The 19,921-nt window shown below is 45.5% G+C and overlaps 2 protein-coding genes across 2 annotated transcripts in view; both read left to right on the forward strand.

The window, feature by feature from the left end:
* Positions 1 to 4,796, forward strand: part of LOC134754059 (trithorax group protein osa) — a 135,408-nt gene extending 130,612 nt beyond the window's left edge. The window contains exons 17-19 of the mRNA XM_063690158.1: positions 972 to 1,259; positions 2,398 to 2,475; positions 2,594 to 4,796. Coding sequence (XP_063546228.1) covers positions 972 to 1,259; positions 2,398 to 2,475; positions 2,594 to 4,528 — 2,301 coding nt within the window. The 3' untranslated portion in view covers positions 4,529 to 4,796. The remainder of the gene's footprint in view (positions 1 to 971; positions 1,260 to 2,397; positions 2,476 to 2,593) is intronic.
* A 3,262-nt stretch (positions 4,797 to 8,058) lies between these two features.
* On the forward strand, positions 8,059 to 19,871 carry LOC134748217 (uncharacterized). The gene is made up of 14 exons (XM_063682935.1): positions 8,059 to 8,325; positions 9,056 to 9,144; positions 9,615 to 9,677; positions 10,510 to 10,582; positions 13,180 to 13,271; positions 13,862 to 14,041; positions 15,041 to 15,158; positions 15,242 to 16,201; positions 16,309 to 16,419; positions 16,843 to 16,971; positions 17,517 to 17,627; positions 17,818 to 17,925; positions 18,533 to 18,779; positions 19,445 to 19,871. Exons 1-14 carry the CDS (start codon positions 8,194 to 8,196, stop codon positions 19,513 to 19,515), a joined length of 2,484 nt encoding a protein of 827 aa, XP_063539005.1. The 5' UTR covers positions 8,059 to 8,193; the 3' UTR covers positions 19,516 to 19,871.
* Positions 19,872 to 19,921: the final 50 nt, after the last annotated feature.

The raw sequence follows: 19,921 nt of genomic DNA on the forward strand, positions 1-19,921 counted from the left end.
TAAAAATAGCGATTTCGCTCTTGCAATATTTGATTAATAGAGTTGGAGATAGATTAATTTCGAAACTCTGATTTTGCAGTCGAGCCCCAGAACTACTAGGAGAGTCAAATGGCAGCGCGCCGCCATGCTCTTCAGACCGGCCTTATTTTTCTATTAAGCGTTCAAATTATGGGATCACGGCCAGAGTAATAACACCTATTGTTGCTTTTTTATATAATTCTGCCAATATTTAAATTAACCATCTGACTGAACTATTTTAGAATGAATTTGTTGCTAATGTGTCGAGTTCCAAGATATTGGAAAACTGATAAACGTGAATTAACGGAATCGTTTTGTATACCTAACGCTTTCAACTTTTTAAACATGAATCATACATAACTCAGGACAGACGGATGATTTAAATTAAGTTTTACTCGCTGTGAATAGTCGAAATTTTACATTCTTAAGAAGAAGAAGGTTCGAAAGCTACATTCATATTCTATGTAATGTGTATCAAAGTTTTGGCTATTCAATTAATGGGAAGACTGATGGTGCAATCACACTGGATCGTTCGTCGAATGAAAACTATATCGGTCGTCTAGCATACTAGCAACTTTGACTTTGCTCCAGCATTAATTGAACAACCCAGTGTGATCGCACCAAAAGTCGATGCAACGCACAAAATTTGTAACCGAAGAAGTACTGAAGATAATGGTTTTGTTTCATTTTGGTATCCTTGTTAAATTTATTTTCTTAAATAAATAAATTGAATTAAATTAAATTATTATTAGGTAGTTAATTCTGGTAAATATTAATGTACCTAAAGAAAAATAGTACTCGCTACCGTCGGGGAACGGGTCATCTGTAGTTAAAATTTGTCAATCGTATTTGAACTCCTAGCGGATAATCAAATGAAACAAAAGTATTGTTCGAGGGCCTCATCCGGGGGGCATCAACGTGAACCGCTGACGAAGCAATCTGTCCGTCCACAGTACGGGGCGGGCAAGCCCGGCATGGGTCCGGGCCCGACGGCGGGCGCGCCGGGGGCGGCGGCGGCGGCGGCGGCGGGCGCGCCGCGGCGGCACCCCGACTTCGCCAAGGCGGACGGGTACGCGGCGCCCGGCGCGGGCGGCGCGTCGGCGCAGCCCGCGCAGCCGCGCTTCCCCGCCGCCTGGCCCGGCGGGCCCTTCCCGCGCCAGCCGCCGCCGCCGCAGCCCGCCTGGCGGCCCCAGCAACAGCCGCCGCAGCCCTGGCCGCCGCACCAGCCCTACCCGCCGCAGGTAACTAACGCACGCTTACCGTGTACACCGGGTGAGTGACACGATATACCGTGTTATTGATCGCCGCTCACGGATCTCATACTCTCTAAATTTACCCTCGTCTACACACCATAATTTAGTAGCATCACGGAGTTGAAATATGTAAATCAAACAACTTCTATGCTATTATGCTCGACTTACTTTTGGACGGCTTCACATTTTTAAATTGAACGTGTAGCCTCACATATATGTAAGCAAACTGGCTTCGACACGAATCATGAGTAGACTAGACATGTCATCCGTTGACTGTTATCGTTTCATAAACTTGTCATTTGAAAATTCGTTACAAACAGACCGCGAGCCAGGAACAGATTTCCATGACCGATCGCCTCCCTGGCGACAACTCGTAAAATGGTTTGGCGGAATTCCATCTGGTCCGGCAGACCGGCCAGACCGCTTTGGCTTGAGGCGGCGCAGGGCAGCTTGCACGTCTGTGACAACTGCAAGCGCGATACGTGCACGCGTGAGCTCGTCTGCGCGCCGCACGCCGCTGCTTCTTCTGCCGCTATACTCGCGTTGAGACTAGGTTCGACATTACTATACGGATTGAAAATATTTTGCGATTTCCCGAGTGCTTTCTTGCTGTTCCAACATCCGGCCGTCTTTAGATATTTTGCACTTATGACGACTGTCGCGTTGTGACTTTACAAAACCCCGGAACGATCCGGGATCATGGAAAAAAAATCCTGTAAGCGTTATTTCTCTTGGTAGGTACGTTACTATTTATAACACTATAAAACCACATAAGAACATTGACTAGCTATATTTCTAAGTCTTTTACACTGTACAAAGTGTCATATCAAAATATAGTTAGTATTTTAATTCATAGTAGCATCTAAACTATCATGTGACCAAGTATTAACCGGGAAACGATGACTGACAAAATTTTCGCCTGGCCCGCGGTCTGAAAGTAATAGTTACATTCTTCTGTTCGATGTTCATACGCACAAGGACACAACTCTGCCATAATATATAACTCTGCCATTCGAACTATTGAATGGTAGAAGTTGATTTAGTTCGTACAAAATTTGTACTGAGGTTTTACCTTCCATTACGCCCATTCGTTCAGTTGACGGTAAACAAGCGATATTGTTTGTAGGGTCAGGCAGGGGCGGCGTGGGGCGGCGCACCACGGCCGCCGGCGGAGTCCTACCCGCCCGGCGTCGTGCCCTCGCCCGTAAGTCACCTTATCCATTCTCTTACACTACTAAGCTCAACTCATTGCAGTCTTAATTATTCTTACATATGCAAGCAGCAGTTTGCTTTTACTAAGCTGCGTCTCGTTTCGTACGCAGGGTCCCCCCAGCATGAGCCTCCCGGGCGGGCAGCTGAAGCGCGAGATGACGTTCCCCGCCGAGTGCGTGGAGGCGACCGCGCCCGCCGGCGAGAAGCGGCGCCGCCTCACCAAGGCCGACGTCGCGCCCGTCGACGCCTGGCGCGTCGTCATGGCGCTCAAGTCCGGCCTACTCGCCGAGACCTGCTGGGCGCTCGACATCCTCAACATCCTCCTCTTCGACGACAACTGCATAGGCTACTTCGGCCTCCAGCACATGCCCGGCCTGCTCGACCTGCTGCTGGAGCACTTCCACCGCGGGCTGGCGGAGGTGTTCGATGCGCCGCCGCCGGCCGACACGCCCTGGTACGCGGCGCCCGGGGACGCCGAGCCCGCCGCGCCGCCGGCACCCGCCCTCGTCCCGCCCGATCCCACCGACCGGGTGCGCGTGCTGGCCGGCGAGAACTACACGCTCGCGGCGCGCCGGCGGCGGGCGCACGTCTCCTACCGCGCCGAGCCCGACGGCGCCGCCGCCGCCGCCGACCTGTTCGCGCCCGACCCGCCCGACGAGCCCCAGGACCGCCACGACTCGCTCGAGCCCTGGCAGCTGGCCGACCACGTCATGCCCTGCTTCCGCGCCGAGTTCCTGCCGCTGCCCTTCGTCCGCGTGCTGCCCGGCGAGCGCGCGCCCTCGCCGCCGGCCGTCGAGCCGCGGCCGCGCTCGCCCGCGCCGCCCACGCCGGCGGAGGAGCCCGCGCCCAAGCCCGCACCCGCATCCGCACCCGCCACACCCGAGGAGGACCGCGACAACCTGGAGGCGGAGCCGATGGAGCTGGAGGTGGAGCGGCGGGTGACGCTCGCCGTGCGCGACCCCGCGGGCGTGCTCAAGCGGCGCCGCCTAGAAGACTACGAGGACGAGTGCTACACGCGCGATGAGCCGAGCCTCAACCTAGTTAGCGAGAGCCGCGACGCGCTCGCGAAGCGGTGCATCGCGCTGTCCAATATTCTGCGAGGGTTGACGTTCGTGCCGGGCAACGAGGCGGAGTTTTCGCGCTCGGGCGCGTTCTTGGCGCTGGCCGGCAAGCTGCTGCTGCTGCACCACGAGCACGCGCCGCGGGCCGCGCGGGCGCGGGCGTACGAGCGCGCCGCGCGGGACGAGGCCGACCAGGACGCGTGCTGCTCGTCGCTGCGCGGCGAGGGCGAGTGGTGGTGGGACGCGCTGGCGCAGCTGCGCGAGGACGTGCTCGTGGCGTGCGCCAACATCGCCGGCTCTGTGGAGCTGCAGCACCAGCCGGAGGCGGTGGCGCGGCCGCTACTGGACGGGCTACTGCACTGGGCCGTGTGCCCGGCGGCCGTGGCGGGCGACGCGCCGCCGGCCGCGGCGCCGGGTTCGCCTCTATCGCCGCGGCGGCTGGCGCTGGAGGCACTGTGCAAGCTGTGCGTGACGGACGCTAACGTGGACCTGGTGCTGGCGACGCCGCCGCGGGGCCGCATCGCGGCTCTGTGCGCGGGACTGGCGCGAGACCTGTGCCGGCCGGAGCGGCCGGTGGTGCGCGAGTTCGCGGTGAACCTGCTGCATTATCTAGCGGGGGCGGGCGGGCCGGCGGCACGGGAGGTGGCGCTGCAGGCGCCGGCGGTGGCGCAGCTGGTGGCGTTCATCGAGCGCGCGGAACAGACGGCGCTGGGCGTGGCTAACCAGCACGGCGTGGCGGCGCTGCGCGACAACCCGGACGCGATGGGCACGTCGCTAGACATGCTGCGGCGCGCGGCTGCCACGCTGCTGCGGCTCGCCGAGCACGCGGAGAACCGCCCGCTGATCCGGCGGCACGAGCGGCGGCTGCTGTCGCTGGTCATGTCGCAGATCCTGGACCAGAAGGTGGCGCACGAACTGGCGGACGTGCTATACCACTGCAGCCAGCCGCGGCCCGAGGACGCGCCCGACCACCACGAACAATAGACGCTTTAGTGCGGTGTGTGGTGTGACTGACATGAGACTGAGTTATACCTGTCGGTACGTGTACATATAGTGATACGGCGCAGGCCGACGCGAGGCCGTAGCGGTGTCTGACGTGTTAGGCTGTACAATCCGATTTTGTTATTTATGTCCACGATGATTTATTTACAAGAATGTCAATGTGCTATAATCGATTTCTATTGTTCGATTGAGAAAAGATGTATTATAACTCGTAATTTTGATTTTTATAATAAAATGGGACTTGAATCTGTTTATTGGTTTTATGATGGAGATTTTTATACCGAGTACCTTTAGCGCCTTTGTCTATTAAAAAAATCTTAGTGGAGTGTGAGGAGCTTATGTGGGCTATAAGTTTAAATTAAGTTTAATGTGAATTATTACAATAATCTATAATATATTGAAATTGAATCTGAATTTTATTTATTTTTTGAATTGGCTTTTTTAAAATTTTGCTCACCTCAATTCAAAATTGAATACGCTTATTAAGTACGTCTCAAATTCTATTTCAAAATTAGTTTGTGCGTGACAAAAAGCTTAAATCAATTGATTTTCTACCTTAACACAAATGAAATAACGTCAATATTTGAAGCACGCTGCCACTAAGTAGAAAATCAAATGTATAAAAACCATCTGTCTAAGTTTGACACGTGGTTTTTGACAGTCAAACACAAACTTGAGTGAGAAATGAAATACCTGCGACCGGGAGTTTATTTGAAGAGCTGAATTGTATTTCGAAACCCTCATAACTTACCTCTTGTCTGTAGGACCAACCGTCTCGATCCACCAGTTCACTGTGAAGTTAACTGTTCACGCTAAAGTTCACTGTGATCCACCATTGGTCTAGATGGATCCTTTTAAATTGTTCGATCCACTGGTGGAGCATATTAAGAGATGCAAGTATCACAGGATCCACCCAGGCCAATGGTGGATCACAGTCAACTTTAGCGTGCTATTAAATCCACTGGTGGATCGAGACGGTGGATCCTACTAGACAAGAGGCATAGCTTAGGTCAGTATTTGAATTCTAATGATTAAGTGTCGTCTAGTCTACTGCAAAAATATGGGCCATACAACTTATTAAAAAAATAAGTATGTAAAAATTGTAGATGACTGTCATCACCACAAAATGCGTCAGTGCGCTAAATAATTATTTTGACATTTTAGTTATTTGCATATAAAAACTCACCCTGCTGCTATTAGCACAATCGGAATAGGACAAACCTAGAAATCTCTGGAACAGTCCTGAAATTTGATATGTATGTTAAAGGTCTCTTTTTTCATGTCCACACTATTTGACATTTAGGGACCTCGAGGAACCGCCGACGTGGCCAGGTGGAATACCACGCTAACCACTATCATTGTGATTATTTAAATTTAACACGTCAATCATTTAATACATTAAACTAGTTTTTATGTTGTTGGATTCGTAGATATATGAACTCAAAACAAAAACGGCCGTTTTGACTGGACTCATGGATTGATGAATCGAGCAACGTAAAAACTATTATAATGAATTCAAAAGGTACTTAAATACAAAATACAGTACGTAGCGGACCCCCTTTTTTTTATTATTATTTATTAAGAAACAAACAGTCTTATAAAACAGATGAGTATATAAAGTAACATTTTTCTGGCAATAGACCTATAGTTTCCTATATGTAAACGACTATTAATAAAAACTTATTGCTAAGTACAAATGACAAACAATACATGCATATTGTACATATAGTCCGACAAGAAATTGCAGAAAATTAATAAGAAGAAGATGGCAATAATTTAGTACGGTTTTTTTTTTGTTTAATTTTATTTAATTTCTACCACTTCATGCCGCACCACATGTGTGACGAGATATATGATGAAATCTTAAATTTACAATCGGGTATTTTTATTTCAAAGACGAATAAGCTAATTTCTTAAACAATCAATGAGCTGCTAAATATGTCCACGTTTTGGCACTTTTCATTATACAACCCCTTTTTTAAATGTCTATGGTTAAATTGAAAAAATCAATTATTTAGCAGTGGCGCTAGTGAGCACGTTGATGGGCTCTTAAGGGGCCCACTGATTATCAGTCCGCTGGACGATATCAGCCTGTCGGTTACAACAAAAATTTGACACTTCCGGACAACTGACAGGCCGATATCGTCGAGACTGATAGTAAATAGAATAGAATTGAAGAATGTTTAAGCTCGGGACACACTTATCCCACGTACGCAACGATGCAATGCATTATGACATCTATCTGAACCCTGAAATTTGTATGCTTAGAAACATACTTGTCATACGCAATGAAACTCATGACAAGTATGTTTCTAAGCATACAACTTTCAGGGTTCAGATTGTCATAATCAACGAAGTAGAATAACTATAGAAGACTGACTTGAACTCAAAAATGACCCCACGGCTACTGTGCTGAAAACATTACGATTGAACCGAAAGTAACACAATTTATAGTAGGTATATATACACTGAAGGTAGGAATCTATATGTATATGCGAGTAGGTAATTCCTATAAGAATCTGTTACTTTTTGAACAAACCACAGATTTAGAATGTACCTAAGTACGCGTAACAGAATAGAATAGAATAAATTTAACAAAAACATGATCCAAAAAAACTTAAAAACGACACTGAAAAGGTTTCCACTCAGCTTGGTGTTAAGGTAGGTAAGGTAACCTTTTGAATACCTTGACGCTGGTCGTCCGTAGAAACCCTTCCAAAAAACGCGTCATAGCCATAAAAATAAAATTAAGTAAGTATTCAAAAAAATACGTATAAGCGTAAGCTGCGTAAGCGTCATTCTAGATTCGTGAAACAAACCCATCTTATAAAGAAAAACCAGTATAAGACAGGTTTCCTAGTGTTGATTAATATAATAAACCATTTAGCGATAATACGAGAACGGAAATATTTGCAATCTCAAGGCAAGCTTACGCGAATAGGCGGGTTTTTTCAGAAATTTCATCTGGCTGGCGCACTTTACCCAAATCATAGAGTAACTTATACTAGAGCGGTACTGTCATAGTAAATTTTTTAACCCCAGTAAATTCACTGCCATCTGTCGACACACTTTAAAACTAAAAATAAATATTTATAAAAAAACGATAAAATGTATTTAAATATGGATAAATGATTTTTTTATTTGCATTAATTATTTTTATATGATTTTGACCCATGTTCTTTCACTGGTATGCGTTAAAATTATAAATAACAAACGAAACAGTCAACGCCCTCTATACGAGTGTAGGCCAAAACTAGTGGCGCCATCTGATCGAGAATCAAATTTTCGTGATTTTCGAGGCACGTTTTTTCTTAGACCGTATCCATCTATTACGGAGTTATATCTATCTTTGCCCAAATTAAAAGTTCGGAACTATTATTACTTAGTTACACCTATATTAGCGCTTTAGGCGATTTTAAGCGTTCTTGGCATTCCTTCCGTCTTAAAATCTGTCTTTACAACTGGCAGCTAATGACATGGCTGACGTCTCATTGAAGTTCTTTATTCAACTTCTATCAAATCAGTCATTTTCCATCTTATCCGTGTATGTTTGGTTAACATTTTAACGTAAATTAATTTATTGTAGTAACTTCTCATTAAAATTATATTAGTTAAGTTTAACACTTCATGTCCCTTATTAGATTGTAATGGAGTGTAAGGCAAGTGAAAGTAAGAAATTGTTTCAAGTGTTCGATGCAACAAAACGTAAGCGTGGAAAAAAGAAAAGGGAAGAAGAGAGCAGATCCTTAGCGCGTTCCGCTAGTGACTGTTCTACAAGCGTAAGTAAAATAGGCGCCTGGCAAAATAAGTTGGCAACAAACACCACCATTGAACGATACCTTAGGCAACGGTAGAGTCGCTGAGTTAAAACTGTTTTCATACACACCGATTTATTCTTGTTTACGTGGGTCACGCTCACATTCACAATAACGATGACCATTCGGTATCTGACGACATGGACGCAGCGACACGTAGAAGTGAGATACAGATGGGTATATCTAATCTACCATGTCTAACGTAATACCTAGCTGCATCCCTGTCGTCAGTTACTGGACTAAGTGTGCGAAGGGCTTTACCAAGCAGCTTTATCTTGCTTACTGTTTCTATAGCAGTAAGTATGCTTCTAGTTTAGTAGATATTTGTTGTTTTCAAAATTATCCCGTTTTCGAAGTTAGCCCAGTACACCTTAGGTATGTGTCAGCGTACAAAATCAGCTTGTCATGATGTCACGTTTTTAGGATTCCGTACCAAAACGGAACCCTTATGGTGCGTGTTGTCTAAGGGCCAACCATAATAAGCAGACTGATCAACGTCACTCAGCACTGAGCAGCAATTTTCCAGACAATAAAATGTATCGTTGACAAACAGTCTCGTGCAACCGACCTTAAGGAGTTCGGAGAAGGGCCTGAACTCACTGCACCTTAAGTGACTCTACCTCTTTCTGAACTCTATGAACTCTGAGGCATTCAATTAGGTACGTTTACACTAATCGTAAATATGCTCCCAAAGCAGGGTCAACTTCGTGTGGTGTCAGCTAAAGCCAGTCTACAAGAAACTGTTCCTTCGAAAACTGATGCTTTTCCGAGTCACGATGAGAGGTGATACAATAGTTGTTCTCTTTACAAGGAGGCAAAGTTGTTTAACCTCTTATGATACCCGAGTAAGCGAAAGAATCCAAATTGAATCTTGAGCGTTGCGAGGGTTTCAAAGTACGAGGGTTAAACAAATTTTGCCACCGAGTGAAACACAAAGTCTTTCACCACACCAACACTAGGAAAATACTAACTGTAAAATATCAAACAAAATCACAGCAAATCGATTCAAAATGAATGTAATTAAATATTTATCATTCAAAATCATCATTTAAAAGTCAACTCTACCAGCAAACATAATAAAACAACTCAAAATTTGCATTTGATTACTTTGCCTCACATGTGAATAAAATGCAACTTTCTTATCAGTTTTTGAACAATCAAAAAAGCCAGCTGGTGTGGTGAAAATTAATTATCTACGTGTTTTAAATATTTTCTATCGGTGAGGTTAACAAATGATTTGTACTTATGATCAGGACCGCCGACAGTAGCCCGTCACTCCGGTCTCAGATTTCGCCGCGTCGCCACCGACGTCCCACGTAAGTTTTCCTACCATGTTGTAATTGTATTCAAATACCTACGTGCAGTATTTCACTTGAACAGTGAACAAGCAAGCTTTGAGGATACAGCGAATGACATAAGCGTAGCCCCCCCAGTATATAATAGGTAACTAGGCTAGGTGCTAAATTCCTTGACCGTACCGACAGTTGCCACAATGCTGTCACACATATGAGGACTCGTGTTTGATGGCGACCGACAAGCTAAATACAGTACCGGCCAATAATATATCACCTTTGAGTGTTTTTGTATGAGCTTGTATAAAGTAAAAAATATAGGTTAGTTTGTAGATTGCATATTTTACTAGTCATTTTATAGAAATATATGATCAATACTGCAATTAAATACTGTGAATTACAATAGGATACTCAGCATATTACTAAAAAGCCTCTAGTAAAAAAATGAAGTTAACAATACATTTAAAAAAAACCTCTATGAAAAAACCATTACATGAGACCAATTTTTCTCATTGCCCGTACAAAGAAATACAACTACACTACCTAAAACAGTGAGGTAAAAGTCACTCACAAATATAAAAAAAGTTATACCGTAAAAACATGGAGGTGATATATTATTGGCCGCCCAGGTAGCAAAATGACGTAAAATGACGTCAGCGACGTCATAATGACGGCATTATTACGCCATTATGACGTCGCTGACGTCATTTTGCTACCTGGGCGGTACTGTAGCTGACATAGGTACCTAGGACGTGAGCGAAGTGCCTATGATATAAGGCTCGTTAACAGATGAACTTGATATTTTGCAAGTATAGAGCTAGGTGTTATATTCAACAGCTCGTATTTTTTTCTATAGCAGAAGAGATAGTATGTCACTGGCTTTGAAGGCGGGTCTTGTATCCACGCCCCGTTCGGGCTCGCCACAACGAGTAAGTTACTTTAAATGATTTATCAAACCGACCTAAATGACTGGAACCCAGTCCCCGAGTGTAGTGTAACAAACCTTCCTAACCGACCTAAATGACTGGAACCCAGTCCCCGAGTGTAGTGTAACAAACCTTCCTAACCGACCTAAATGACTGGAACCCAGTCCCCGAGTGTAGTGTAACAAACCTTCCTAACCGACCTAAATGACTGGAACCCAGTCTCCGAGTGTAGTGTAACAAACCTTCCTAACCGACCTAAATGACTGAAACCCAGTCCCCGAGTGTAATGTTACCCATTCAGGTCGCGTAGCCAACGCTCCGTAGCGTATCGTAGTCATATCTCCCTATCACTCTTCTCCATTAGTGCGACAGTGACAGTTGCGTTTCGTTCGCTACGGAGCGTTAACGATTGCACGTTGGCTACGCACGCAGCGCTAATCACGACACGTTGTCGTTTTGCCTCTATGAAGCATTTCGCTACATACCGGGAAACCTATGTTATCGGCTACGACGTAGCGCCACAGAATAAGTAATAGTATTATCATACAGAACGGCTACACACCGCCCCGCCCTGATTCGAATTACCTCGCCCCGCGACAGCAGATTGACGGCCGTTTGCCGGCCGCTCAGTAGTACTCAGTACTGTTTTTAAGCAACTTACTCACACAATGACGCATGCCGCGTGTACAGACTTGCCGTTCACACATAGAAACGCAAGTGTATTTTGATGTATAGCGTGTCCGCCCTGTGGTAGCGCTACGACCGTAGCTCAGCTGTGAATGTGTTAGGCAAATTCTACTTTGCCGTGTATGTAAAATCCGATTGGCCTCTAACGGTCCTTTAGACCAGGGGTCGGCAACCGGCGGCCCGCGGGCCGCATGCGGCCCGCGAACCCCTCGCTTGCGGCCCGCGAGCCTCCAGGCTACATTAGTCCTACGATACTAAAGTGATGGAGTGAAAAAGAAAAGTCTTTAATTTCAATTTAATTTCTTTGGAGTTGACCCATTATCACAAGATCTACATAAGGTAGGAAGATAAGGTCCGCAATGGCTACATAAGGGGAAGCTTCAAGGTCGCACCTATAGCTGACATGTAGTAGAAAAACGCCTCCGATGGTATGGGCACGTACAGAGACGCCCTGAAGACCACATAGTCAAGCTGGCTTTAAACTTGCCGACGATATACAAAGAGGACGGGGAAGACGCCCTTCCACCTGGTTGACGACGGTCGAGAAAGACCTCAAAGATTTAAACGTCAATAAAGATACCGCACAAAATCGCGTGCAATGGAGAAGATGGACAAGGAGGGCCGACCCCAATTAAATTGGAATAACGGTCGAGGAATATATATATATATATATCACAAGATCTACATTAAATGTGCTGATCACTCAATATGCACAGACGTGTCAATTTGAGTGTCTGCCTATTGCAATTTAAGAGCGCGCTGAATGTCGGGTTTCGCCCAACCTTTAAGTGTGGAGGGTTCGCTGAATGTCGGGCTTCGCCCGACCTTTAAGTGTGGAGGGCGCCGCTGGCGCCCTGCTAGTAAGCGCGCTTCGCCCGACCTTTAAGTGTAAGGGGCGCCGCCGGCGCCCTGTATGTAAGAGCGCACGAAGGGCGCTGAATAACTGTGACGGATGCCGCAGGCCCCCTGCATGTAAGAGCGCGCAAAGCGCGATGAATGTCGGGCTCCGCCCGACCTTTAAGCGTGAGGTATGTAGAGCGCGCGAAGGGCGCTGAATAACTGTGACGGACGCCGCAGGCGCCCTGCATGTAAGAGCGCGCAAGGAGCGATGAATGTCGGGCTCAGCCCGACCTTTAAGCGTGAGGTATGTAAGAGCGCGCGAAGGGCGCTGAATAACTGTGAGGGACGCCGCAGGCGCCCTGCACGGAAGAGCGCGCCAAGCGCGATGAATGTTCGCCCGACCTTTAAGTATGAGGGGCGCCGCAGCAAAAATGTATATTAAAAGTAGTCCTTTTTGAAAAACGGCAATGTACCTTTTGTCTAATAAATTCACGAATTATTAACGGTGTGTGGGACTCGCCGCTCCTTTTCCCTCTCTTGGCGAGAGGGGAGGAGAATTGGCCCTACCCACTAAACCCACTCCGGCGTTTCACCCTCTTGGCCGTTCGTGAGGGCGCACTGGGATCGATAACATTCCACCACGGCGCCCTCCGGCAGCCCCGGCTTGTCGCCAGAGTACCCTCACAATGGAGGGGGGATCAGAAACGCTTGGTCCCCCCCAGACGTACAATGCGGGTTCGACACCCGCTGGCCCTCCTAGGGCTCGAGGCGAGCATATGCTCTCAGCCTTCGACCCTGCCACCTGCGTCGGAGAGGAAGCGCGTCAGCAGCCGCTTCTCGCTCCCTCTCTGCCTCCTCCTTCTGTGACATGATCTCCTCGCAGAAGGAGGCCACCGCTTCCCATTTCCTCTCGCTACACAGCATCGCCGCTATTATGCTGTGTAGCGAGAGGTCCGCCACCACCGTCGCTGCCCTGAGAGCAGCTCTTTTCATACTTTAAAGCCCTGCATTAATTTTTCTGTGACAAAATGCTATCGTAGTGAGATTTATGTGACCCACTTTGTTTAATTTAGGACGGCGACGGTACTTTCGAGTCGATGCCGCATGATCAGGGCTCCTTCATCTACGCTTTCCTAGAAGAAGCTATCAAAAGGGATAAGAAGAAGTAAGCCATGCTCTTAGTTATGCCGACTATTGTCGTTGCTGTAGCTTTGCTAGCACTCACTAGCTGGCGCGCGGATTGTTTCATAGTAACTGAAACTGGTACTTAAAATGAAATTTTAAGACTATTAAAGCTTGTTTGATACCAAAATGTAACAACTACAAGGGTATATGTTGTAACGAAAATCTTAATTTTACTTATCATATGCGCGCAACAAGATATGAGAAACTAAATCAACATCTCAAATAGTAGATTGTGCCGACAGGGAGCAAAATGTCATACTTACGGCGAGGGTGTTTATTGAATCCTGAACGAAGCGAAGGATTCTACAATAGGTGGAATTTTGCTACCATGTGACACATACTGCTTTTCACATCACCTATGAGGAAATTATTATGTTTCAAAACATTATTTAAGCTAATAAAAAGTGTATGCAAAAAAGAAAAAAAATAGTGTCCTAGAACAGAAAAGTACCACTTTGATCCCTCCTAGCAGGGAAGCAAAATGCCACTTTGATCCCTCCTAGCAGGGAAGAAAAAGCTCTCCGAATAGGTGATGTGAAAAATATCATCATTGCTTACTTCGGTATCTAGGCAACGTCATGCTCGTCGCCATGAAGACCGCGAACACGGGGGTCGCGTGCGACCGCCGTCCCCGAGTGAGCGGGAACCCCGCCAACACCGGGACCGTGACCAACGGGAACGACGGGAGCATCGGGAGCGGGACCATCGCCACCACCGGCGCCGCGACGAGTCGCCTAAGGAACTTGACAAGTAGGTGCCTTGGCAACGTCACGCTGGTGCCATGCAGACCGTGGACGCGGGGGTCGCACGAGAACGTCATCATGTTTTGTGGTTGCATTCAATATTTAATACAGTAAAATTGTGCTTTAACCTTTTGATGGCTCCTCTACACGATGGCACAGCGTAGGCCAGTCCAAGGGATGCATTTATTGCGTTAGATGGAGCAAGTGATATTGCTATGTCATTCCACCGAATAGCTGCGTCCCTTAAACTGGCCTACGCTGGGCCATCGTGTAGAGGAGCCATGAACGCCAAGAACACGTACAGTCGCCATCAGATATATCGGAGCGGCCAAGGCGCTCACAAATATCTGAAAACGTCTCTATTGCCAAGGCGTTATGCTTGTTCAGATATTTGTGAGCAAAGATATATGTAACTCCGTATAAGATAAGTAGTCTAAGGAAGAAACGTGCTTAGGAAAATCAAGAAAAAATTATGCTCGAATAGATGGCGCAATACCTTTTGGCCTATGCTCGTGTAGATGGCGACACCGATTGATATTTAGCAATTTTAACACATCAGTGAAAAGAACATGGGTCAAAGTCATATAGCGTTCTAAACATAATAAAAAAAAAACATTTATCCATATTTATATATATATATATAATTATACATTTTTTGATATTTTTATACATTTTCATTTTTAGTTTTAATACTGTGTCGATAGGTGTCAGTAAATTTACTGTCAGTGTCTACAAAATTTACTATGACAATAACATTATCTTTGGTCGTAGTCACTAGTCGTGCCCATAGCGTCAAGGAAAACTACTATACCTAGGTGTTATGGCGGACGTTGTCAAAGTAACCTTCACACTTTCGAGTAAGGTTTAGATTGGCTCCCTTGCGCTCGGGACCTTGGCGTTTGAGTGATGTTTGTGTTTATGAGTAGGACATAAAGCGTTCAAGGGTTCAGGTAATACCTATATTATAGATTCTCTAGTTTCTTTTTTATTTATTATTTATCGACAGACCTCAAAAAATCGAGAATCCAGCACCAGCTATTGATCAAAATGCTTTGATTGAAACTTTCGCTAAATTATGCGCTACGCTAAGCACGAAGACTGAAAAATCTCCTAACAAAAATATCGTGAGTTAAATCCTACTTCATTTAATTACCTAGTTTGGTAAAGGTAAGTAGAATGCTAGAATAAACTCTTCGACTGGTTTCAGCAACGTTCGCTGAGCCACAAGTCACTGCAATGTGAAGGCGTATCGGGACAAACCTGTAACGATGTCGACCACCACCCCGTCAAATTGACTAGTCATGAAAATTCGCAAGGCAATATACCCTTGTCATTAGCCCGAAGCCAGGAGGACAATAGCGGACGAATTCGTAGTCGAGATAACGTTGCCACGTCTCACTCGCAGCTAGCACAAGCGAGGGGCAGAAGTTCCTACTGCGTCCCCTATGACAAAGAAAACACTATAGGAGAACAGCAACGGCAAAGAGAACAGTACACCAGCAAACTTGATATCAGCGGATCAAAGATGCACACCTTGGCAGACGATAGACGACGTGAATATACTCCCAGACCTGCTCCCACCAGAAGCGTGCTCAACCAATCTTACAGGGGTTACAGGGAACACCACCCCAACCGGGATCCCCTTAGAGAATGTGACTATCGTAGAGATGATAGAGAATATGATCGCGATATAGAACTCAATAGAGACTATGATCGAGTTATTGAACCTAATAGAGAAAGACCTTATGAAGATGAAAAGAAAAGACTCTACAACCAAACCAGCAGGAGCTATGATGTCCACCGGGACTCTTACACGGAGGACGACAGACAACACAGAACTACAAGGAGTGACAATCATAGAGATAGGTGCTATGACGAAAGACGATATGACGACAGATACCGAAAGAGGTGCGAAGAAATGGAAAAACGGGATAAGTATTATGAAGACAAGCCGATTGTTACTCGCGATCGCAACTACCACATGTATAAAGAAAGCAGAGATCGCCGAATTAAGAAAAACTTGGAGAGATTTGAAAGAGCTTCTGTAGTATCGAGGGACGAGGAATTTAAAGAGAGGTCTTCTGAAAGAGAAAGGGATTCTGGCCTTAGTGTTGCTGATGGTGAGAGTACCGCTAGTGCCCGAAGCAACTACTTAAGATTAGTAAAGGTTGGTCAACTAACTGATCTTACTCCAATAGACTAGACATATAATTATTAAACTTTGATTTAGTAACTTTATTACTTCTTGCTTATTGGGTCTAATTACAATTGCAGCAAGAAATTATGGAGCAAAGGGAAGCCATGGACAAGATGATGAACTTATGGAAGGAGTTGATGCGATGCTTTAAGGGCTATTCACAAACATCGGGGGAGAAAACTGTAACTGTAACTATTTAATGTGTTATTTAAAATCCCTGATAATGAAATATAAACAAAAACTTAAATATCTATGAAATTAATGACTAGGAAGTAGCTCTTTAAAAAAAACAGGATGTTTTTAATAGCTACCTAAAATGTTTTTAACATATTATCCACTAGTCACTATTTCAATTATCTCTTCACATGATGTAGCAGAAAGATTCAAAACCTATTATGATGTTGCGTCTTGAATATTTTAAACTCATCACAAATACAGTGTTTTCTAAAAATCTAACGAGGTGAAATGTGTCGAGCACTTATGGACACAGAGCATTTAGGGAAATTGGACTGCATGATGCATAATATTTTACTAGATTAGAATAGGTTTTATTACTCGGCCAAGATGAATGTAGAAATATTTTTGTGCTTACAATGATTGTGTTTGGTTAGGAATCGGCGGCGAACAATGCCCGCGATTCTGCCGCCGCCCAACTCCGGTTGTGGCGCGAGTGCATGCGCCGCTACGAGACAGTGGCGCGGGACGTCGGCGACACTGACGCCAGGCTCATACAGACTACGGTATGCTGAGTTTAGGAACTCTGCCCAGATAGGCAAGTTGAGAGCGTATATCGACTTGCGAGGCTAGAGCAATAGCCTCTCTCTTTTAGATCGCGTTTAATAAAGCTATAAGTTCCAACGTGTAATAAATGTCATATAGGTCAGAAAAACTGAACAAGGCCTCCAGACCAGACAAGGCCTCAAGGCTGGGATCGAACCAGTGTCTTCTGCATTCACGTCAGACGCCATAACCTAGTGGTCGACCGGATCATACAATTTGTGTAATCTGTGAAAGGCTAGGCGCCTTTGACCATACTTCTAAGGGGCGAGCTTTAATTGTTTGCACATCCTATAGGTACAAATCTCTCGCAGGATAAAAATACGTTATTTGCGCCCCCAAATTTCTTGGTACATTTGAACCTAAGCAGAATCCCGTTTTTTTATCAACTTTAATCATCCTAATGAAGCACTTAAACCATCTTCAATGCACCTATGCTTCGACGTGTGATCTCACTATTTCTTAGTAAATAGAAATTTATTTCACAATTTAACCTATTGGTATTCAGGAGGAGATCAACAAACAACGGTCGGAGATGGCAGAGATGGCCACCATGTGGCAGGAGTGCTTGCAGCGTTACCGCGAGATGAGCAATGACTTCAACAGCTTCAAGCAGAAGGTAGGCTGTCACCATACTACCTAACTACCGTAATGATTGGCCCTTTGAAATCCTATCGTTGGCTTGGCTTCATTGGTCTGCTTTCTTTTATATAAGGTTAAGGTACTACATTAGATTAGTACAGCATCTTATAGTAACTGAAAAGCCATACGACAAATAAATACCAATTGAAATGATATTTGTCATACAGCTGGTGCCGCCGCCAGCTTCAGGACCCGCGATGGTGCCTCCGGTGTGCGCAGAGGGCGAGGGCGCCGCGCCTTCCGCCTCCTTCTGCCAGCCCACATACCCGCCGCCGGTACTCATTTGTCTTGCAATTTTATTGTTTTTTCTGCCACAAGAGTATGTAGGGACATGGCGGGGACCTCAGACCATAGTCAGAGGGCCTCCATTAATTACGCGAGGGGTTTTTGAGGATTTTTAGAGATTTTTAGGGGGAGGCCCCTTAATCTCACATCAGATCTTTCAAATTTTGTATTTTGTGTTTGATTTATTAAACAAAACACAATTTGCTTTATTATTTTTATTTAGAGTAGCATGTAAAAACGACGGTGACCGAATCTTTAATAATTATATCAATACTAAATAATTTTACATCTGTTCATGGATGGATTGAATATACTTACATATAACACATGTAAATGCATAACACATGTGTATGCATGTGTGTGTTAAGGTAACGTATAAGTAGATCGTGTAATTTACGATGACGCGTAGATTTGTCATTTTCATTTACGATTATGAGCCAAAGCTCGCATCTTTGTGAATGAAACGATTTATAGGAACGTGGTCATGGCATGACATTACGCTGAGTGGGGGTCCTTTTTTCTTCCGTTCCTTTTGTACCCTCTCCTATGTAACCAAACATTATGTGACGTAAATAAATGTATTCTACTCTATTCTAAATCATCTGCCTTAGCAAAGGTTTAAATTTCCCAACAAAACAGATGCCGGCACATGGTTACGTGGCTGGCTCGCCGGTACGAGCGCGCGCATCAGCGCCCGCGCCTCCCCCGTGGTGGTGGAACGAACCGGGCCATGCGCGAGCGCCGCCCGCGCGTCGCTCGTCGCCCGAGTCGCGCGGCTCGTGCGACCGCGACCGGCACCGGGACCGGGACCGCGAGCGCCGTCGACACAAGGAGCGCGAGCGAGGTTAGTACTGTAGGTGCTTGCTTCACCGCCCCCGAAGTGGTGGTGAGCCGAGCTAATATGCGCGCAAACCCTGAGCGCTGCTTATCGCCCGAGATTAGCGGCTCGCGCGACCGGCACTGCGGCCGCGAGCGCCGTAGACCAGCGCGAGCTAGGTTAGTTGGTAACAATACTGAAGGTGCTACATGGACGGTTTACTGTAAGAGTGCTTGTTGCACCGCCCCCGAGGTGGTGGAGCGAGCCCGAGGCCGGACCATGCGTGCGCGCCTCTGTTTGTGCAACCGTGACCGTCGGCACAATAAACGTGTGCGTGGTTAAGTGGTAGCAATAAGCGATATATACGACACGCCGTATTTTTTTCATTTCTTTTTTCAATGAAAATCACAACCTCTCTTATGTCGTTGGTCGTAAAACCCTTTCCATAAAATCTTGATACAATCTCCTTGAAATTAGAAAAAGTAGTTTGCTGGTAGTAATAAAAACTATAGTTTTGTAGTTTTTGGGGTAGAGTACGTAAGCTTTAGACCAATAATTTAAGGCGTCATTAACAATATAAAAAAATACTACATAGGAACACGTTTTACAGCCTCAATCCACCTAATCAACTATTTCACACTAAATTATTTTGTGCCCATGCCCACCTAAACGACAATTTCATTTTATTTCAGACGATGCGAAATACAAGGATAAGTCTAAACCTAGTGCAGCTCGCTCCGAACATAGACGCAGAAAAAGATAATACAAACATACAACTATCGACATAGTTAACTGGCCATTCGTGAAGCTTATTGTCGGTCAAGTGTGTCGCTGTTATCACATAATTATTACACACACCAACAGAAAATACAAGTAATACCTACCTACCTACCACAATTTTTGTAATATTGATCTACGTCGCCTTTTAATGTATAAAAATAATGTTTTTAGATGTTACGTTACAAATTATGGTAGAGTTGTTAGTTGCACATTTACTTACCCATTTACTATATCCTGAATCCTGAACACTTAAAACCCATTGTTTTATAATTTTGACCATAATTATACAATTAATTGTACACCAGTTCATTTTGGTAAACAACCAAAAACCGTGTTATTTCCAAATCTGCAGGGTAGTTTGCTATTGCAAACGTATTTTGTAAATTTTG

The sequence above is a fragment of the Cydia strobilella genome, chromosome 1 (genome assembly GCF_947568885.1).
Source record: "Cydia strobilella chromosome 1, ilCydStro3.1, whole genome shotgun sequence".
Taxonomy (NCBI): Eukaryota; Metazoa; Arthropoda; class Insecta; order Lepidoptera; family Tortricidae; genus Cydia; species Cydia strobilella.